The following is a 22205-nucleotide window of genomic DNA, read 5'->3' on the forward strand; positions in this document are numbered from 1 at the left end:
CAACATTTAATAACATCCATCATCATTTTGGGGTTTTTAACCTACAATCTTTAATTTCAGAGATGTCACTTCATTATCCATCAAGGCTCAAAAATCTAAGCCTGAAAACTTCCCTTTTTGTCACATTAAGAAGCTGCATCTATCTGTGCAATACAAAGAAATCTTTAACCTCAAGCCAGGTCTTTCTTACGTGGATCACAGACAGAGGATTTTTTTCCCCCATGGATTTTAATGTGGCTGCTCATCTGCAGCATTAGTCTGCTAAACTGCAGTGCATAAAATACTCTCGACCCCTAAAATGTGAATAAATGTGACACAGTGCATTTGGAGGCACAAAGTAGATGCAGCTTCAAGTAAGTAATACAGGAATTAAATTATTTAAAAATACAAATGTGAAACTATTAAAGTTAATGTATTTTTACACACAAAAATAAGTAGTTTATTGAAAGAAATGTCCTGATTTATGTAAATTATTACTGAATAGGGATAAAGTACCCCCCAGGCTAGTGGCACCCAGGAAATATGAGCCTTGATTACACTGTCAACTTTCCTATGCTGATGATAATGATGGTGGTAGTATGTTTTTAATGATGATGGAAATTGCAGCAAGTCTCCAGCCTGAGCCAACCAGCCAGTCACCCACACAATAGAAACACATGGTGTGTGCAGGCTCTAATATGTGATGACAAACTGATCACAGCCTATATTATGACTGCAAACTCAAAGTAGCCTATGCCGTAACAATAATTAGATATAAAAATGGGAGAAGGCTTAGATTTTCCTCTCCAGTGTTGTGAATTGACCGTTGACTGTATACAACTTCCTGTGCAAAGGTCACCTATAATACAGGAGTGTTTGTTTATTCATTTTCTTCTTCCTCTTCCTCAGTTGCTGCAGTGAAATATGAGCCAGCAGCGCCCTCTGCTGGACTTCAGCTCCATGAACCCCTGCTGCCGGGTAAACAGCCAATGGGAGCGCAAGAAAAAAGAGCAGCACTTCCTGTTTCACACAGGAGAGAAATAATGGTGAGAAATATCAGCAGCCACCTTACACACTATGAATTAGACGGCTGTCCACCCATCCCCGACTGACGCCTGCTTGAATGAACAGCGGAGACGTCCCACCAGGGCCCGTTGACACTTGATGAGAGGAGGCTCCCGGTGGGTGTGCTTGAACTCTGTTAATTTGCTATTTGTAGAGGGCTAAGCCTGTAAGCCTGAACCAAAAACAAGCTAAGTGTTGTCGTTAAAGCCTAAAGCTAGTGTCGGCTAATTCGACACAATGCTAATATAGAAACGGCACATCGCAGATACATTCCTGTGTATCTTTTTCGTACCGTCATGGTTGTGTGGGGCTTTCAGGGTGTATGCAGGCCTTTTATTATTATTGTCATCCGTGTGTGTTGAATGTGCAGTGTGTTATATGTAAGTGATAGAGGAAACACCTTCGTAGCAGCTTCGTCTCTGCAGGTTGCTACCCTTAAACACTTGTAACAAACACTGGACGAGATTCACTGCCTTGTCACATCTGTCTATTCATCCTTGAACACTATGAAGGCTGTGGGTGTAGAAGTTGTATCAATAACATCATGGTGATATGAAGGCTTTGGGTCTGACCTGAGAAGTTGAGTAGAATGTGGTGTAAGGAAATGAATATAATTATTGTGTGCAGCTCTTGCAGCCCAGATTTAATATCTATGCAGCAGTTATCTGGGCACACTCATCATTTTGAACATTAAGACCACCTACCTAATACTTTTGAACCCTAAACAGCCTTGACTCTTCAAGGGCAGAGACTCCACTAGATCTCTGATCCGTGTCGTAGTATCAACATGTTAGCAGATGCTTTAACTCCTCCGAGTTAAGTGCTGGGACCTCCATGGATCTGGCTTTTTTGCCCGGCACATCCCACAGATTGGTCGATTGGACTGAGATCTGGCCCACGTGGAGGCTAAGTCAACACCTTGAACTTGTTGTTGCGTTCAAACTATTCCTAAACCATTGTTGCTTTGTGGCAGGGTGCATTATCAAGCTGAAAGAGGCCACTGTCATTTGGTATTTTCCGCGTCGATCGAAGAGTGTTCATGTTCTGTAGCTTGTTTAGGTAGATGGTACATGTCATCTACCTAAAAGCGTCACACTTTCTCCGCCAGCTTGTATTCTTCCCCGTAGTGCCTTCATCCCAGTGCCATGTGTTCCCCAGTTAAGCAGTTCAAACACACCTGTCGATCCACATGATGTAAAAGAAAGTGTGATTCATCAGACTGGGCCACCTTCTTCCATTGCTCCGTGGTCCAGTTCCGATGCTCACATGCCTATTGTAGATGCTTTCAGCAGCGGGCACCATGACTGGTCTGTGGCAAATTCTGATGGCACTGTGTGTTCTCACATTTTTGTATCAGACACTTAAAAATGCAGGATGTTTACTCCATTACGTAACATATCATTAAAACTAAGATGTTTTTTTGACACAACTACACCTCCTTAAAAAAGATTTTTTGAGATCTATGAAATTATAAAATCCATGAATGTAGACATGAAGAGTATTTGGGCAGTGTTTAGTTCGCCGTACTTTAGGTTGCCGAACTGTCTGTCAGAGTCTGAGCATAAGGTCAAACGCTTCCTGTAACAGCTGTGATGAAAGTTTCCTCCAGGCAGCAGAGCTTTCAGTTCACCCACTCACAAGCACTGACGGTCTGACTACACACAACTGAGGTCAGCGCTCTATTTTAAGGCTTTGATTTTTGACTCTGCAAAATAATCTTTCAGCAGACGGCTGGTGGGTTTGAATCATTTTCCTGCTGAGAGGATTCATGTGGGATTCCTCTGTGCATGCAAGAGTTTATGAGTCCATCAATCAATCAATACAAATCCACCTCCATCACTGTGAAATAGCCAAGATGTGGAGCTGATCACCTCTGTGAGCTCAGCACTCTCTGTCTGTACTCATGCTTATTGATCTTGTTACGGCTGGTCTGTGAGCTGAGTTGTATCTGCTAATTATTGGTGAAAAGATGCTTTTTTTTTGCTGTTTCTCTCGTGTGCTGGTCCTTCGGTTCTCTTTGTACACACTCACAAGTCTTGACAATATCTCATCTGTGGAGGAAGGCAGATATTAGTCTTTTTTGCAGTTGCTTGTACAAAAACCAGGTTGATGCTGAAAGTGAGTCATATTTGTGCAGGAGCAAGTGATGACAACCATAGCGTCGCTAATAATGGGTATTTATTCCAGGTTATGTTTCCATTTAGAGGGACATGTCCATGCTTTCTCAGCTGTTATTACTCTTTTAATATAAAGTACGTCATAATCTGAATAATTGAACTTGATGCATCCATAATGATGCAGCTTTCGCCCACTCTCTTCCCCCTGCTCAGGTTCCAGGTGCAGCCATGCCCGTCTCCCTGCTCTGGGCGGTGGACGTGTACGGGCGGGTCTACAGCCTGTCAACAGCAGGGCAGCAGTGGGAGCAGTGCCGCGATGCCCAGATGGAGTTCAAGCGGGTGGCGTCGGCTCAGCAGTGCTGCTGGGGTATCGCCTGCGACAACAGCATCTACCTGAATGTCCACGCTTCTGACCTGCCCGTCCGCTACCAAGAGGAGACCTACGAGAACCAAGTGGGTCTCTTTTAGCTTACATCTTTTTACGGAGAGTTTACTTCAGAAAAAAAAAGTAATTTCAGATGAAATAAAGAAATAAAACAAGCTATGATTACTTGTGTGGGAATATCCCTGCACAAGTAAAACTGAAAACTCCCAAGTTCCCCATTGAGTGAACTGAAAATGTAAGTAACGCATACTCATACGGTACTTCCTCTGCTGCAAACTCCTGACCCAGTCAGGTGTGTGTTCCCGCAAGCAAACATTAGAAATCTGTTATACCTGTTTTAAGCAAAAATTAAACGTAGTGCTTGTGGAGCACAAATAGAAAAAAACACAAGCTTCATTTATTCTCCTCGTGTGTGAGTGCGTCTGACCTTCAGAAACATTGCCACACAGCAGTGTCAGACTGAGTGCATCGGGTCAACGTTGTGGTCGCTTTTGTGACTTCTAACCCAAAGTGGCAGTACATTTTTAATCACAGCAAGTTTCGAAGGAAAAGCTCCTGGATTAAGATGTTCAGATGTTCTTCTCTCTAATCTCCAACTACAGGATGTTATTAGGACTGCTATGATAAGGGGAGCAATCAGGAAGCAGTGCACGTGATCTCAAGTGATGGGGCATGGGGAAGCAGATGTGGCCAGAACCGAGAATGCAGTGCAGCAATATGTTGTGACTTTGTTATTTGTGGTGAAAGGGAAAAAAAAAGCAGATGGCAAAAGTGTGTGGATGAAAAATGGGTTGGGTAGGCTTTCTGTTATTCAGTGAGAACTGGAGGTGAAATTTAACGGGCAGCAGTCAGCAGTAGTGTGCTCGATAAAGTTAGCTTAGAGGGCTAGAATGTTAAGGGTTGCTTGACATCACCATCAGCTGCTCTGTGTCTTTGCAGAGGCTTTTGTCTCATTGGCCACGATGAAAGTACTCTGTAAACCCCTCACATTACTCTATAATCTGGGACAAACCTCAGCAAAGAGCAGTGTCTGCACTCGATTCTTCCTGCAACTCAGCCCAGAACTGCTGTACCCAGCTTAACGCCACATCTCTGTCTTTGCTCGCGTCAGCGGTGGAATCCCGTCGATGGTTTCTCCGAGCGTCTGCTCCCAAGCGACCGCTGGCAGTGGAGCGATGTCACAGGTCTGCAGCACCAACTTCTGGACAGCTTTAAGCTTCCCTCTGGCAGCTGGGAGTGGGAGGGTGACTGGTACGTGGATGAAAACTTCGAGGGAGAGCCCACTGAAAAAGGGGTGAGTGTTGGAGTTTTCTGGAGTCTCCTGTGCATCCCCTCAGTACCTCGTTCTTCCTGCCTTGACTTTGATTGAGGGTCGTTTTATTTTGTTATTTTTTTTTGCAGGGTTGGAACTATGCCATCGATTTCCCTGCCACCTACACCAAAGACAAGAAGTGGAACTCCTGTGTCCGTCGCAGGCGATGGCTCCGCTACAGGAGGTACAAAGCCATGGACACCTGGGCTAAGGTGGGTGTCGTATAATAAGCAGGGTGGTGTGTCGCCGGTAGTTTGTTAACCTGCGTAGCTCTTCCTGTGTGTGCTCACAGATCCCCTCACAGCAGACCAGTCTACCGGATCCCTTCAGCGACATCACCTGTGGAGGCTGGGAGATCAATGAGGAGCCCAGGGGCCAGCTGTCACTGTGGGCCGTGTCTCTGCAGGGGAAGGTACTGTTAAACATGCACACAGTCACACGCTTTCAGCTATTTGCCGCAGTAGAAGAGCACATCGTCTCCAGATCAGTATGTACTGTCTATATAACTATACAGTACAGTTCATAGAAGCAAAACACACACCTGCCCAGCCAAAAAGAAAGTCCCCACATGGAAAAAAAAAAAGGCTTCAGTTTGCTAGGGAGCATAGGGGAGAAATGGAAAAAGGTCATGTGATCTGAGATTTACCCTGTTCCAGAGTGATGGGCGCATCAGGGTAAGAAGAGGGGCAGATGAAGTGATGCACCCATCACACTTAGTGCCTACTGTACAAGCCTGTGGGGGCAGTGCTATGATCTGGGGTTGCTGCAGTTGGCCAGGTCTAGGTTCATCAACATTATGTGCCCAAAGAATGAGGTCAGCTGACTACCTGAATATACTGAATGACCAGGTTATTCCATCAATGGATTTTTGTCTTCCCTGATGTTCACGGGCATATTCCAACATGACAATGACAGGATTCATCGGGCTGAAATTGTGAAAGAGTGGTTCACGGAGCATGAGACAAATATGAAAGTGTGTAACTTTTGGTGGCAACTTTTTTTTTTGGCCAGGCAGTGCAACTATGAAAGCAGATCTTGAAATTTGTATAGTTAAAGTTTGGTTGACATGCAGCTTTTAAAACCTGTCCTATTTCAAATAAAACCTTTTATTGCTATGAATCATGTAATACATCAGTCTCACCTAATGGAGCCTAGTATACCCACCCGCAGTCTGAGGATGTGTGTTTGTGTTGTTGTTTGACTCATCCCATCAGATAAACAACTGCATTTGCATTACTGGACTCAAACTGTTGCTGTCATGTCATTACTCCTGATCATCCAACCCCCCACTTCTCTCCATTCAGGTGTGGTTCAGAGAGGGAATCTATCACCACAATCCTGAGGGCTCCTTTTGGGAGGAGGTGCCTCTCCCTGGGGAAGTAGTCCAGATCAGTTGCGGCCCGGGGGACCTGGTCTGGGCCGTGCTGTGGGAGGGGCAGCTCATTGTCAGGGAGGGCATCAGCAGAGACTGCCCCAAAGGTACACAAGGCTCACTAGTGGCAGGAGGATGTTTTTTTTTTTTGTGTGTGTGTGATTGAGTTGATTGTCTGTATTGAGAATAACGTTTGCTGATGTGCAGGCACCTCCTGGGCAGTGGTAGAGTCTCCCAGCCCTGATGTGGGAGCTATACATGTAGCTGTGGGCAGCAACGTTGTCTGGGCTGTAACCAAGGATAACAAAGTAAGAAAGTGCTGAATATATTGGATTACAGCGTCTCTATAGGCCTATGCAAACTATTATATATTAAAGGTTAAATGTTGAGCGCTCAGTCCAGAGTTGGACTTGTTCTTGTTCTGGGATTGACTCATTTGGCAGCTACCATGTGGTAAACAAGAAAACTGCCATAGCAAAGAGGAACAGACTACTCTGATAAACTATGACCTAATAGGTATTAACCGTAGTGTTTGGGTACATGTTGAGTTTCAGTTCAACAGTTTGTGGAAGAGCTCAAGTAGAAATCGAAGTTATCGACTGCTCCCCTGCGTTCCCAGGTGTGGTTCAGGCGCGGTGTGAACTCTCACAACCCCTGCGGCTCTGGCTGGATCAGCATGGTTGGAGAAATGATCATGATCAACGTGGGACTGAACGACCAGGTGATTTCTGGCTGCATCGAACAAACAGCATCCTGCATATAACTGTTAGGAAGCATCATGTCAATAGGTTATTAGTCCTCAAGTCACGTTAAGGTTTTCTGAAAGTCTTGCTGTTGCGTGTAGGTGTGGGCTATTGGCTGTGAGGATCGGGCCGTGTACTTCAGACAGGGTGTGACCTCCAGTGAACTGAGTGGGAAAACCTGGAGGGCGATCAGTGTTCCCCGAGACGGAGACCGATCACACTCCAGCGCAAGTGCAAACAGCCTGCAGAGGTGGATAACACACTCACATTCTTCATTCAGTCTCATACCAAGTTATGATTTCTGCAAAATCGTACAGTAAATTGATTCTATCTTTCATTTTGTTTCACAGTGCTGGATGTTTTTTCTGTGGTGAGGTGCAAGCTCAGTCATCAGTGAGTGATTTGGAATCAGACGGAGAAAAAGGATCTTCAGACGGACCCAGCTGCCTTGTCACCTCCACCTCCCCGCAGTCATTCACCGATGCTCCCACAGATTGCTCCTCTGACCCGTCCACTGAAGCGCCTAAACCCCGCATCCCCAAGGTCACCAGCGACAGCTTCATCTCGGAGCTCGTCTCTGATCGAGACCCGGGAAAGACCTCAAGACTAGCTGGATCTGCCGCTCCTGCTGTCCTGGAAGAGGAGAGCATCCCCGGAGAAGGAGAGTTCAGCATTCCCGCAGCTGCTGTCGCTCTTTCCCCTAGCCAGTCAGGAGGTCCTCTTGATCCACAGTGGAGTAATGTGGATCTGGAGGAAGCACAGAGCCACCAGGCTCAGGCTGGAGTGGTACCGGACTCGGTGGACACCTGCAGCTTGTCGTCAGTGGCCACATACCACCTCGCAATGGAGGACCCGTATGGGGCTGATGAGCGCCCTCTGTGGGCGTGGGTCAGTGGAGGAGGTTGCTCAGTGGACAGTCACTCCCAGCTCAACTGGTTTAACGCTTTGAACACTTCGTGTAAGTTTATGGAGGTAGCTCATCTGGAATTTGTTGAACGGTTAGATTTTTGATCTACAGTTGATTTAGTGGCAGTTTTGGAGGTAAAAGAGAGATGTCATTACACAGATTATTCAGTTTAATCGAGTTTCAGAACACACAGAAGAGTAACTAGTCATGTGACATCTTAGTCGGGGGTAGCTCGGTTAATTCCATTTGCAGAAAACCTGTGATGATGTTGGCTAATGGTGCGTCTGCATTTCTTAATCCAGCTTTGGCCCAGTCGGTCCAGTCCTTGAGTCTGTCAGTCACTCCGGCCCAGACGGCTGCTTGGCGGAAACAAATCTTCGAGCAGCTCAGTGAAAGGAGCAAGAGAGAGATGGATAATTTCAGACACTACGAACAAGCCATAGAACAGGTACGAGTGGTATAGGATTGTTTTCTCTTTCCATCTGTGTCATTCATTAATGATCTTTCATTCCTTTACTTGTACACATCCTCCTGTTGCAGTCTGTGTGGGTGAAGAAGGGAACCATGCAGTGGTGGAGGGACTGGAAGCCGCACAAGTGGATAGATGTGCATTTTGCCTTTGAGCAGTTCTCGGGACCAGAGGGCAACAAGGACGGCATCCTGTTCATCTATTACAATCATTATGAGGAGAAGAAGGTGAGTGTGTGTGGTTTCATGATATAAATAAAATGTTAACGTATGAATGTGCCTTCTTAATGCACTGTTATGTTCTGTTTTATTATCTGTCCTTTGGCAGATGTTATTACTAGTGAATATTTTTTGTAGGCAACTAAATTCCTTTCTGTTTGTGTGTTTGCAACCACTCTTGCTTGCAGATTAAGTTATTTTCAGGCTTTAATAGCATGTTTAAAAGCTAACGATAGATTTTTGGTGATGTTTTAGTAAAGATTGCAATGCCAGATTAACTTCTTTAATTCTCCGGATTCAGTGAAATCTTCTCTGACTCCTCTCTGTCCATGCTGTGTTTTCTGTCCTGGCTGCCACATAACCACAAAGCCGATATTCTTTTTTTTTTTTTTTTTTTTTTTTAACTTTCTATCTACAATTTCCTCCTCTTTCCTCCTTGCTTCCACTCCCTCCAGTATCTGCATGCCTTCGTCAATGAAGTGACCATCCTGGTTCCTGTGCTGAACGACTCCAAACACACCTTCGCCATCTACACCCCTGAGCGGACGAAACAAAGGTGGCCGATTAGATTGGCAGCTGCCACAGAGCTGGAAATGCACGACTGGGTGCGTGTGTAAAAACAAAAACACAAATCAACAAAGCTTGTACTGTGTATTTGCCATCACGTCCACACCGTGAATCCCTGAACCCATGTTCTTGTCCGCTGTCGCTGAGTGCCAAAAATGTGCATCACGTAAAAATGAATAGTTTCTGTCAATTCACGGTCTGCACCAAAACTTAATTTATTTTTACGTTGTGCTCACGGACTTTCTCCAGGCTGTAGTGAGACATAGAACGTTTGATGAGCGCCTCATAATAATTCTGATGATGACTTCTTTTCATCATCATCACGAACAATTAATTTGAAATCATAGCATTTGCCCATATTTTACTGTCTTTACTATTTATCGTTGTGCCGCTTCTAATGACTTCTCATTTGTCTCTCTCCCTCTTGGACTCCTTCACCTCCCTCTCGCTCTCCAGCTGGCACTGTTGAGTGTGTCATGCTGTGACTCCAGGGGGATCCAGGGTCCTCCCTCCAAACAGGCCATCTGGTCCGTCACCTGCAAAGGAGACATCTTTGTCAGTGAGCCCTCTCCTGCCCTAGAAGCTACGCCTTACCCCACACCCTGCGACCAGATGTAAGAATAACCAAGACGCCGCCGCTGGAGAAAGAAAGTGACGCTAACCTTCTGCTAGATGAGGATGGGAAAATATGAGTTTGTTTTTTCTCTCGTGCAGGTTCTGGCGGCAGGTGGGGGGTCACTTGCGTATAGTGGAATGTAACGGTGTCGGGATAGTGTGGGGGATTGGCTGTGACCACACTGCCTGGATCTACACTGGAGGCTACGGAGGAGGCTTCTTCCAGGGACTGGCCAGCAGCACAGATAACATTTACACACAGACGGATGTCAAGAGCGTCTACATCTATGAGAACCAGAGGTGGAACCCTGTCACCGGCTACACCAACAGGTACGGTACTCAGTCAGCGTTACATTCATCCATCCATCCACTTTTATTCCTGAGTATTTCCAGACATCCCTCAACCCAGCAACGCATTTCAGCTCCTCTTCCGGGAGGCTTTCCCAGGCCAGGCCAGATGTAGTGATTACTTGATTTTACAAAAGCAGAGCGATGTTGAAGAACAGCCTGTACCATTATACTGTCATGTGACTGATACCAACACCTTCAGCTGAATCACATTTTGATTTGTTTTATTCTACATTCATTTGACACATCATTTCTGACTCATTTAAAATTGCTTTACTTTGTTTTAGAGGTCTACCAACAGACCGCTTCATGTGGAGTGATGCATCAGGACTGCATGAGTGCACAAAAACAAATACAAAACCTCCCTCCCCTCAGTGGACATGGGTAAGGAGAGCTACACACGCACACGCTGGGAAATTTTCGCTTTGGCGATCTGAAACTCATCATGTGATAAATAGATTTAACCGCCATCATCGGAAACGATCCGAATTTGCTCTCAAATTGTCACAGACATCCTGTGTGGCCAAAAATGCAGTGTTTCACTTCCCGTACTCCTTCAGGTGTCAGACTGGGCCGTCGACTACAGTGTCTCTGGAGGCACGGACAGAGAAGGCTGGCAGTATGCAGCTGATTTTCCAGCGTAAGTTTCATTTGACCTTTTTTTAAATCCACCTGCCACGTCAGTTGGTTCGAGCGATCACTTTATCTGTTTATTCCTGTAATTAACTCTTTCGCTTCCTCCCTTGTCTCCATGCAGGTCCTATCACGGCTATAAAACGATGAAGGACTTTGTGCGCCGCAGGCGATGGGCCAGGTACTATAAAAAGCAACACTGGCATATTAGTCTCTGCAATATTTGCTCAGCAGGTACACAGTGGTCTGAAAGTAGCCAGTATACTTGACATTTACAGTTTTTGTTTGTTTGTTTGTTTGTGTGTCAGTGAGTAGGGGCAGTCAGATGGGAGCAAAAGTACAGATGTTGATTGATCAGAGGTCAATAATTAACTGGATGAACTGACAGGAGATTTCTATTTGTCATAAATCTTTAAGCTGTTAGGTGCTTATACATAATCGGTGTATGCCCCTGCAGTAGGTGATGGTTATCACACTCCCAGTATGAAGAAGCAGAGAAGTGCAGAAACGAAGCATTCACAGAGTTACAGGAAACAGAAGCTCTTATATTGTTCTATGTGTTCTTCAAATTCACTAGACTCCATTAAAAAAAAAACAGTGATTCGACTTCACAGAACACAGGAGTTGCTTTAAGGTTTGGGTTTTATCCGGGTTGTTCGTTTGCTGCACATCACACAGACGAATGCCGCAGCGCCATTGACACCGCATATTCTTCTTCAGGACATTGAGTGAGCATTGTGGTTGTTCCCCCCGTGCAGGAAGTGTAAATTAAACACAACAGGACCTTGGCAAGAAATTCCACCCATCCCGCTGAGTGATGTGACCATCCTGCCATGTGCAGCTCAGAGCACCATGGACGTGGTTCCTCTGTGGGCGATCAGCAACAAGGGAGACGTGCTCTGCCGGCTGGGAGTCACTGCGCTGACACCTGCCGTGAGTCTTTACATAATTTACAAGTAGATACTAGTTTGACACCTTTTGGGAAGCCAACAGTAAAAACACTATCTCGGTTTAATCAGTGTGCCAGAGAAATGCTTATGGCTGCATATACCCAAAGAAAAATAAGCAATGAGGCAGAGATTCATAGATTTATTTGGTACTGATTTGTATGTTGTTTTCATTCATTCTGTCTTTAAACGTGAATAAAAACCAATACACTGGAAAAAAAACATACTTGAGAAGTAACTGCTAACTTCCTCCTCGTCTCTCAGGGATCCTCGTGGCTCCACGTGGGAACTGACCAGCCTTTCAAGTCCATCTCCATCGGTGCTGCCAGCCAGGTTTGGGCCATTGCCAGGGATGGCTCTGCTTTCTACAGGGGATCCGTGTCACCACAGAGCCCAGCCGGTCAGTGGGAGAAACTACTTCTGAAGAAGTCTGCTGTGCCTCGGAGGAGGAATTACTTTCACCCTCACAGGCGTTTAACAATATGTGTGTGTTGTGTCTCCCTCTGCAGGAGACTGTTGGTACCACATCCCCTCTCCAGCCAAACAGAAGCTGAGGCAGGTATCTGTTGGGAGGACATCAGTCTTCACTGTAGACGAAAACGGTAAAGCTGCTCCGTTTGTATTTACAGCTTAACTTTATGAACGTGTCATTTTATTAGTAAATTCTCAGGTAAACATCTATGCATTTGAGTGACTTTATATCGGTTTGATGTGGCCATTTCCTGTCCAGGCAACCTGTGGTACCGTCAAGGTGTGACCCCCAGCTACCCTCAGGGCTCCTCCTGGGAACACATCTCCAACAACGTGCGGAAAGTCTCTCTGGGGCCTTTAGACCAGGTGAGTATCAGGATGCACCATGCCTGCTACATTTTGGGCCTTTCATTGTGCAGCCAATTTTGTCCCACTTTATATGAGGCATCACAGACAGAAAGGTGTCACTCGTGGGAATGCTGTGGGCAGGTTAGAGACATTAGCTCATGTAATTTGTTGGGTTGACTAGAAACCTAGATGTGGTGCATCTTTAAAGAATGATTAAGGGTTATCAAGAATTCCTGCTAGATGTTTTGTGTGTGATTATGTTGTTGTTGTTGTGGGGTTGTAGGTGTGGATCATAGCAGACAAGGTTCAGGGCAGCCACAGTCTGAGCTGTGGGACAGTATGCCATCGACTCGGAGTCCAACCCATGGAGCCCAAAGGACAGTCGTGGGACTACGGCATTGGGGTAAAGCAACACACTTTCTGACACTGTTATGAGGTTTGAAGAGGAACATCTCGAACATTTCAGTCCACAGTGAAATGAGATGGTTGCCTCTCTGAAAAGTCGAAGGTGTGCAGCTCTTCATCTAACAGCTCACTGTAGCTGCTCCTGCTTGTTCCATTATCCCAGGAACATTTCAGTTTGACAAAAGCCATAGCATTTCCTGTGACTTCTTCATAATAAAAGTCAGCTCGCATTTTGCCAGTTAAATAATTCTAATGCAAAGCTGCAGCAGTAGCAAATATCCAATTTCCCTCAGTGCTACTGTCTTTGACCCATCAGCTATTACCAGACAATGATTTAGCAGTTTGAATTCATCTCCATATATCTGTTTATAGCACTCACATAGGCTCTTAGCATTCTGCTAACTCATTTAGCGATCGTGACTGAATAGACATTAATTCAAATGAAAATCTCTAAGATGATCTTGTCTTACCCAGCGTGACCCTTTTGAGTTTTGCTGGACTTTAATTAGAAAATATAGGAAAGGCACATTGTAATCACAGAAACTGACACAGTACGTTGATGATAATTAGTCTTTAATAAAAGCCTTTATGTATGCTTAAGGTGTCACAGCTTAAGAACACAACAATCAGAATCAACCTGCAACATCTGTCTTCCTCATTGTCTCTTTAAATAACAACAGTCATGTAAATATTAGGTGCTCACTGAAGAAATACAAAGCAACAATCCCATGTAAACCTCCAGGTTCAAATTACAGCAGATAAAACACCAAAGAGGCGTGTCTAACTGTAATGAAGTCAAACGCTCAAATGAGTTTGTTTAAGTGCTCAGACAGTAAATATGGTTACTCCAAACAAACAGACTCACCAGGAGCTTACGTTTCCCCCTCTGTGTTTTTTAGGGTGGGTGGGACCACATCACAGTGAGAGGGAACTCCATAGAGCCGCCCCGCATCCATCTTCCTTCTCTAACAGACTCGTCCCTTCGGAGCTCGGAGGTCAACGGCAACGCTGTGGGATGTTAGACTCTCACATTTGTGCACACATACTGTATGTAGCCATCTGAAAACCGCTTCTTTCTACTGTTAACACAGAATTAGGTCAATGATAGTTAAAGTCCAGACTAGTCTTCGCATCCCCTGATGGAACATTTGGACAATCAAAACTGTCGGTTAAATGCTGAAAATGTCTCTCGCTGTCTAAATACTTCCTGTAGTCTTTTGACCTGAATATGTTTCATTTTACTGAGCATACATTTCCTTGTTTTGGGCATTTCTCTGTAAATATCTGCTTGTGCTCTTGTCAGTGACACTGAATTCCACGGTCTTACACTTTATTTCTTATTTATTCATGAAGAACTGTAGTTTCTGTGATTTTGTGCGTACAGAACACCTCGTCAGGGCAAGGTGAAGGTGAAAGTTAATTTTTTTCTGTTTTTTTTTTTTTTTTTTTAATAAGGTAAAGAATTAACTATTGTTGCATACCTGCTGAACTACCATCAGAAAGGCTGAATAATGTGAATCCAGATATGTCTGTGAAGGTGCTTGGTCATTTGTGTCATGGTATATCCCAAAATCAAGGGCAACTGGACTTGTTGGGTTCCTTTTAAAACCCCAACTCCCCACTAATCTTTTAGAACTGAAGAAGCTACTTGGATGGGCATTGAAACGTGGTCAAGAAACCCTACAGGTCCAGTGGCCCTTGTTTCAGCTTGTCCTTTTTGGGTGAATTCAAACAATTTTTTATCCATGTTTCACTTTACGTCTTTTATCTGCTGATGTTTCAGATTGCTGTAAGAAACAACAACACAGACTTCAGAAAAATAAGGATCTGTGCGTCACCTACTGGTTGCTAATGACCTTTGAAGCTAAAAGTTGGGGTTGTTACACTCAACAAGTAGAAGAAATCACTGTAAAAGCTTATAAAAAGAAGACAAACACTCTAAAACCCATGACACTGTAAGCCTCAGTTTCTTCTAGTGGGTCAGACTAACAGGAATTGACAGTTTGTGTTTCTAGAAGGAACAAAGGTTTAGTTGGACTGTAGCAGCTCTAACAAGGTCTGCACTGGCTTCATTGACATGATGGTTACTGCTTGCTTTGTACAAAATATATAAAATATAATATAAAAACCGTTATGAGGTTATTTTCTATAAAAAAAAAATCTTATTGTCATGGAGCATGTGCAATGGTTAACGTTGTAAATAAGGGATAAGCGCAGGGTACTTGTAAAAGTCTTGTGGTTGAAATGCTTAAACTAACCTTCCCCTTTCTCAGGAGTTTGTTGTATTTGCATTTACTTCCTTCGTCCTGATGATAGTAGAATGACTGAGCAGTTTAAAAAAAAAAAAAAAAAAACACTATATTTTTGTTATCAATCTGTAATATAGTAGCGTGACATGTTAGTATTCTCGTGGCCGTTGTAATTACACCATATTAACGTGGAAAATTCAGAGTTTTAAGAATCATTTCGGGCATTCATTTGTTTGAATTGCACATGTGTGTCTGTATTATCTGTGAATAATCAGTATCAGTGCTGTTATCATTGTAAGGTCCATTTGTGCATGGTCAAAAAAATAAAAACAGTCCATCAATAAATAAATGTGTTTATTGAAAACTCCTCAAATCCTCTCTCTTCTCCCGATGCTGCCTTTAGACAAGTGGAACACACACACACACACACATGCACGCACACACAAAAAGCAAATAACATCATCTGTGACTTTCAGATACAGCTGCGGAAAGAGGTGACGACGCTCTCGAGTTGGCGGCGGATCGTCTTCGTGACCGAGCGAGGCAACGCGCGGCCTTGCTACATTTCAATTTTCAGGGCCGCTGCTTGTCTTTCTGTCTTCCCTGATGGTGACAGTTATGACTAGAGGCTACGCTCAGCAGGTTTCTCAACAAAAAAAACACACAAGAAGATCTCAAGATAACACAAAAGAGAACAAGTCCCTTCCCCAACTTGAACCGTAGCACATGAGAAGTAAAGAGAGAGTGGCAGAAGATAAGCCTTTCTTTTCTGAGTGTCGTGGCAGAGGAGTCTTTTCTTAACCACGGTCCTCTTGGTTTTCACTGCGGCCTACATGTCTGCTTCTTACATGGCTCTCAAATCATTCCACATTTTGGATGAATGGCAAGTTCTACACCACCCAGCTCTTGCTGTGGGTTTATAGTATAAGGTCAATGATCTGGAACAGCACTGAACGGATCCTAGAGCAGTGTGGACTGTAGGATGTGGACATTATTTGAGTTGTCCCTCATCCACACGTCTCTTTGCCTTGGAGACCGTCCTCCTGGTGGCTCTTCTCTCGGTCTCCAAACCACCTCAGAGTCTCACTGTTAGCTATGCTGGTTCAAGCTTTGCATGTGGGTGAGGTACTGGGTGAGGCCTTCCTCCCCCTCCTCTTCCAGGTGCTGTTGGTAGCACTGGAGCAGCTTGGCGGCGCTGGCCTCTGGGACTCCGTCGGCGGGCAGGCAGGCCCCTGACATGTCCAGGACGATGGTGGTCAAAGCTTTGATGTAATTCTTAGCCAGGGTCAGTGTCTCGATCTTGGACAGCTTCTTGTCGGTCTTGACGTGCGGGATGGCCTCGCGCAGCGCTTGGAAGGCATTGTTGAGTTTGTGCATGCGCTGGCGTTCCCGCTCATTGCTCTCCAGCCTCCGGATGCTACGTTCTTTGGTGCTGGAGCCGTGCTGCCGGCGCCTCCGGCCTCCTCCCGCTCCTCCTTGCCTTTTCCCATTCCCGCCCCTCAAAGAGCCCCTCCAGGAGCCACCGATCCGGACCGAGGCCTCCGAGCCCTCCTGCTCGCTGGAGCCTGGTTCTGTGTCTGGTTCTAGGTCTGGCTCCGGGTCAGTCCAAGTCCTCCTGGATGGTTTCACCGCCTTTCCTTTGGACTTCATCCTGCTGCCTCCTCTCTTTATGATCTCACAGCTTCGATAATCCTAGAAGACAAGACAGGGACGTTAAGAACAAAAGCTGAACTTACGTTTCTTCTTTGCCGTTTCCTCTCAGCCTGGTCTAGCCTCTCTCCAATTCAAACAGCCTTGCATCCTGTAGTATCTAATCGGACTCTTGCAGTGTGAAAACTCCATGATGTTGGTCTGTTAATCTACGCCTCTCTTATCCTCACGGCTCTGAGATAATGCCCATTTCAAGGTTACGCTCACAAAAACAGAGAGAGCAGCCAGCTCCCAGCAACAGCACACATTTACCCCCACAGCTCTTCAGCCTCACTGCAAGCCTTCAAACACAGGCTCCAACTCATCAATACTTAAGTCACTTTTATTTTATATATGTTCAAATATTCTTTAGTTTTGGATCCACAAGCAATGCAATATTCTTTAAGCCATACTATCAAATACACAGTTATTAAAATTGGCACGATAAAGCTGTTTTGCATAGATTAGGGGGGGAAAAAAGTTCTGTATTTCTCCATCACCACCACCACTCTTTATTTCCCTAACCTCAGTTTAATCACCCCCGACCGTGATGTTGTAACCGAAAGTCGAACTCAATACCAGGAACCGTGGAAGTGGATGAAAGAGCGCGCGGTGGGCTGGATAAGTCTTACCTTGCAAGTTCAGCTACTTTTCCTCCCCCCGAGCTTTTCACAGAAAAAGCGTCGCCATGAAGTCGGGCATTATAAGCGCCATAAAGTCAATCAAAGAGCGGAGAGAGCGGCGGCAGCAGCAGCAGTGTGTCGCCGTGCAGCGCACATACACAGATAACTGTCACATGTGGGCTACCTGCAGCTGACTGATGTACACGTCGCGCTGCTCAGCCAATCAGAGAGGCCGGCCTCCCTCTCCTCAGTAAATGCGTTGCAAAAAAAACACACACACACACACACACACACACACACAAACGGGTTTTGAATCATAGCTAGTGGAGGAACAAGTAGTCAGCTCACTTGCATTAAAATATTACTATTTTCTTGAAAATAGTTTTTGTATTCTGTGTTATAGTAGTTAGACTTAGACTTAGACTTAGATAAACTTTATTCATCCACAAGGGAAATTGCTTTTTTTAGTTGTTGTGTGTGTCTTGTCAGTATATACTGTATGTAGCACAGTGGGACTAGGAGAAACAGTATTTCACACTGCTGTAGGATTTTATTAACACGACTTGAAGTGAGTTAAAAGCACTCTAGTACTGGAAAAATAATGTACATGAAAGTGGACTGATATTAATTAATTCAGAACGGTTCCTAGCAATGCTAAATAGTTATATGTTTTTAAAATAACTGAGAGAAATGTGCAATTACGGTGCCCTGGAAGGGACAATTAATGTCAAAGTGTAAATAACTAAACAAAAGATGTACTTCTGTGAGATATTCAGAACTATTTTAGAATTTTTTTTCTTCTTTTTAAGATAAAAACGTGGGCTGAGGGGGTTCATTTTGATAGCTCAAAACTGAATTAATTAACTCTGACGCTAACTCTAACGCTCACATTAACATTAAGCTAAGCGTAGCACAATTGTGCTACGCTTAGCTTAATTTAGCATCAGAGTTAATGTGTTATTTCTGCAGAATAAACTTGTACGAATCAGAACATCTGCCTAAAAAATATAGAAAACATGGCGAAGGTGGTCATAATTAACATAGTTGATTCTTTATCAAAGCAGGGACGCACAATTACGTTTTTGAATTCACAGAATTTAAATCTGTCAAAGTCAATTGAGCCGCAAGTAAATACAGCAAAATGAAAAACCTACGGGCCTCCAGAAATCAGTCGCATTACTCCACAAATATATTAATTAGACTTTCAAATTAACTTATAGCACAAAATGGAGTACATGTGTGTCAGAAAGTGCAGAATTTGGATTTGAAAAGAATTGAATATGAAACAAAGACAATATAAAAGAAATCAGTGGAATGAGAACCACCATGGCCCCGCGACCCTTCACAGGCCAAGCGGTTACAGAAGATGAATGAATGAATGAGAACCACCATGGATTTTTTTTTTTTTTTAATTGAAATCTTTATTACTGAAATTTATATTCACAGATTATTATGTGCAAATATTATCTTCATAAAAGTAGTTTACATTGAATTCAGTCTTTTTAAAAAATAAATAAATAAATACTTCACTTTTTGGCTTTACAGTGGATTTTCCAAACTAAAGGTAAATGTTTGCATTTCCTGGTTCTCACACTTCATTGCTCGCAAGTGTAGCAAATTTCAAGCTGACATGCAAAACACCAAGGATTTAAAGGGTAACAATAACTGAGGTGTCAATGCTCTGTTTAGACTTATTTTATGTTTCCCGTCATCCTTTTCCCAAAAGCCTTTGGTTCACTGCAAAACAGCAGAGGGGATTTGAACTTTTTCACCTAATGCAAGCAGTAAAGTTAGCTATTCCGAACAGTTAACATAATTTCCATTGTGGCTTATCAGCTGCTGCATTTGAATACAGTCCTCCAGGCTACAACTGAATGCACAGAAGCAGGTCTCATTTAAACTATGTCACAATATTTGCTTTTTCCCAGACAAACTGTTTCTAAAGTTTTTGTACAGAATTACTTCTGTAGTTAGAGAGAAATGAACTATGCAAACAGCTGGCTGACAAACAGCCTCACACCACAGTAGAACTCAACAAACATACCACACAATTAATGGTAGAAGATAGTAATTAGCCTTCTCGTATGATCACTATCACAGCTCTTCCTCGCATGGATGTGTGGATCTGCAGTAATCCCACTTTGTCTGTGTAACCCTGGCAGCCCAACACATCTGTTGGCAGTTGGGTTTATTACCTTAGATAGTGGGCCCCAGAAACTGGGAGGTGTTATGGTAATGAGATAGAGTATAATCCTCATGTAAATAAAGTCCCACAACATGCCATCTACTGTATAATCGTTACAGCCTTTTGATATATTCTAAACTATTTTACCGGCATTTACATTGCTTCCTATATCTTACATTTAAATGGAACTACTAACTTAAAGGTATCACATCAGACCCATTTTAAACAAATACTGACCGTCTCAGCCGGGTTCCAAATAGGCCATTTGTGCATCTGTACCTTTAAAAGCAATGAGCTGCTGCTGCCCACACCCCTTTTTGGTAGAGGCAAAAATAAGGCCTGACTATCAGTATAGCAATATCAGTATATTGCCTTGTGATGTTCCAAAATGTGACAGGCCTTCTTCAGGCAGGAGCTAGAGGAACTAGATCGCCGTAGCTTTGAAGGGCTCATACTGTTGTGCATTCATCTCGAAATAATTCAGAATAACTGACGCTTTCCTCTTTTACTGCAGCAAATTAAAGACACACAAATGCGTTAGCTTAAAGGACACCTATCGAATTTATAAACTTAAAATACACTTTAGAAAAAAGACAAGAAGTAATAGAAAAAATATAGTGTACAGTTAAACATAGTACATTGTCCATGAGTATGGCATGATATGATACAACAACATGTTGCTTGTGTTGGGATAGCACATAATATAGGCTAGCTACAGGCTACAGGTGGGACGCTCCCAGCTCTTGGAAGCAAACACCTTTTTGGTTTTGGTTTTCCATGTCCTTGAACAGCCTGTGAATTTTTTTGTGTGTGTGTGTGAGCATGTGTGTGGTCTTGTTTTTGGAAAACTAACATTATGGGGACATTTTGTCATCGATGGGCCCCTTGTTCTTCCCACAAATCTTTGAGATTTAAAACCTGTTAAGTCTTGGTGTTAGACTAAAGGTTACAATAAGATTATGGTTAGGGGTTAATGCATGCAGTTGAGGTGGTGCACTCATTTTGTGGGGACGAATAGCAAGTTTCCATTGCACAAATCCTAAAATTCTAGGCCAAAGACTTGGCTTGAGTTGAATTTAACCTCCTCTGAAGTGATGGAAACATGGCATGGACGTGTATGTGCTTGTGAACACCGAGACTGCTCCTGCCAGCTTTCCTTTCTTCCTCAGGTACATTGTATCTAATCAACCAAACCTCGCTGATGCTGTGCTCTGTGGAAACATTATCTATTACTTTTAGTTTGCTCAGTTTCTGCCTCCATTGGCCCTAAGGCTTAGACTGTTTATTTTGTCACAGCTGCTGATAAATTCTGAGCTGAATACACTTCGGTAATGAGGCAAGCAAACAGGACCTCCACAAGCATGCTCTGTTTGAGCAAAACAAACTGTATAAACAACGTATACTCTTTATATCTTAACATTAAGATTAGCACATCATTTGTTCTACCACAATTCAAACATAAAGTGTGATTTCAGACACAGAAATTAGTGCGTTTTGCTGATGCAAGTCGACACTATACTATTACACTAACTCTATCCCAGTTGAGGTCCAAGGACGCAACCTGGCTTTAAAAACAACATCCGGAGAGGTTTGCAGCTGGAAAGGTACCAGGACTGTTAAGCAACTATGACCACATCACAGTAAGCGATCGTGTCATACCAACAACCGTGACAGCTGAATACACTGTTGCACAGTCCTGCTCGGCTGTGATGTCATGAACGTCAAGTGCTTTGAATCCATTTGGAGCACAGAGAGAATAAAAAAGGCCATTAAAATCCCTGAGTCATCATAAAAAGGGGAGGGGGGAGGGGAGATGAGTTGGAGGTGAAGAGATGCGATCTGGACGATTACTCAGTTTTTCCATTAGACCAAGGCTGGCGGTCTGAAAGAAAAACAAGTGTGGATGTCACATTAGGCCACTGTGACAGCAAGATTGGCCTTTGGCTGAAGGCAGGCGTTGTGATAGAAGGGCTTCACTTGACCACAGCCGCATCATGGAAATCAACGCTCAGTATGTGTGCCACTCACCCTTTATCTCACAGCTCAAGGTCTGACTCTGTGACATAGGTGAGGAACAGGCAGGTTTGGGACAGACAGCAACGCTCTGGCCTGGACGGAGCCGTCCAGCTCCGTGGTGGCAGGGAAAGGGTGTCGTGCTGAAAGTGGCAGTCAGCCAAGAAGTCATCATCCCACTCCAAGCCTGTAGGCAAAACCAACCACATGTGCAACAAGTGACGATGAACTGTTAATAGCCTGCAGCCTATGGGTACAAAGCGTTAAAAAGTTTGCTAAGCCTTGTAGTGTCCCGCCCTGATCTTGTTACATTGTCACAGGCCTTTGTTTAAAGTAGATAATGTAGATAACTGATGAAGACTATATAACAGAAGGTCTGCTGCAGTGTCAATAAAATGAGAAAAAGTAGTTTGCATAATATTGGATGGTTTATGAAGTCATTAAAGGTCTTTACAACTTTGGTGCAAATGTTTTAAATATAAATGTTACATTCAAGCCTTTGACAAACGAGTTCACACATTGCTGATTAAGCTAATCAGGTCTGC

General features: G+C 43.9%; 2 protein-coding genes across 4 annotated transcripts; one reads left to right on the plus strand and one right to left on the minus strand.

The window, feature by feature from the left end:
- The first annotated feature begins 524 nt into the window (after positions 1-524).
- On the plus strand, positions 525-15250 carry tecpr1a (tectonin beta-propeller repeat containing 1a). Of its 3 annotated transcripts, XM_084567418.1 has the most exons (25): positions 525-1160; positions 3375-3614; positions 4658-4840; positions 4948-5070; positions 5151-5270; positions 6163-6337; positions 6438-6538; positions 6850-6951; positions 7075-7223; positions 7324-7931; positions 8183-8328; positions 8421-8576; positions 9023-9172; positions 9591-9748; positions 9849-10079; positions 10385-10481; positions 10658-10737; positions 10855-10911; positions 11489-11663; positions 11942-12077; positions 12187-12279; positions 12408-12514; positions 12780-12899; positions 13801-13948; positions 14685-15250. In XM_084567418.1, exons 2-24 carry the CDS (start codon positions 3390-3392, stop codon positions 13921-13923), a joined length of 3615 nt encoding a protein of 1204 aa, XP_084423544.1. In that variant the 5' UTR covers positions 525-1160; positions 3375-3389; the 3' UTR covers positions 13924-13948; positions 14685-15250. The 3 variants fall into 3 exon arrangements, with proteins under 3 accessions (XP_084423544.1, XP_084423543.1, XP_084423545.1); XM_084567417.1 differs by having other exon boundaries at positions 13801-15250; XM_084567419.1 differs by lacking the exon at positions 9023-9172 and having other exon boundaries at positions 13801-15250.
- A 128-nt stretch (positions 15251-15378) lies between these two features.
- bhlha15 (basic helix-loop-helix family, member a15) lies at positions 15379-18068 on the minus strand. The gene is made up of 2 exons (XM_084567420.1): positions 17472-18068; positions 15379-16842 (listed from the first exon to the last, which is right to left on the minus strand). The coding sequence occupies exon 2, from the start codon at positions 16798-16800 to the stop codon at positions 16240-16242; it is 561 nt and encodes a 186-aa protein (XP_084423546.1). The 5' UTR covers positions 16801-16842; positions 17472-18068; the 3' UTR covers positions 15379-16239.
- Between the last annotated feature and the right edge of the window lie 4137 nt (positions 18069-22205).

This window comes from Chelon labrosus (assembly GCF_963514085.1).
Source record: "Chelon labrosus genome assembly, chromosome: 19".
Classification (NCBI taxonomy): domain Eukaryota; kingdom Metazoa; phylum Chordata; class Actinopteri; order Mugiliformes; family Mugilidae; genus Chelon; species Chelon labrosus.

Coding starts and splice junctions, on each gene's coding strand:
- tecpr1a (XM_084567417.1), top strand. CDS start 3,390: ATGCCCGTCTCCCTGCTCTGGGCGGTGGACGTGTACGGGCGGGTCTAC. Junction 8,577..9,022: donor ATCATTATGAGGAGAAGAAG/GTGAGTGTGTGT, acceptor CACTCCCTCCAG/TATCTGCATGCCTTCGTCAA. Junction 9,749..9,848: donor CCCACACCCTGCGACCAGAT/GTAAGAATAACC, acceptor TCTCTCGTGCAG/GTTCTGGCGGCAGGTGGGGG.
- bhlha15 (XM_084567420.1), bottom strand. CDS start 16,800: ATGAAGTCCAAAGGAAAGGCGGTGAAACCATCCAGGAGGACTTGGACT.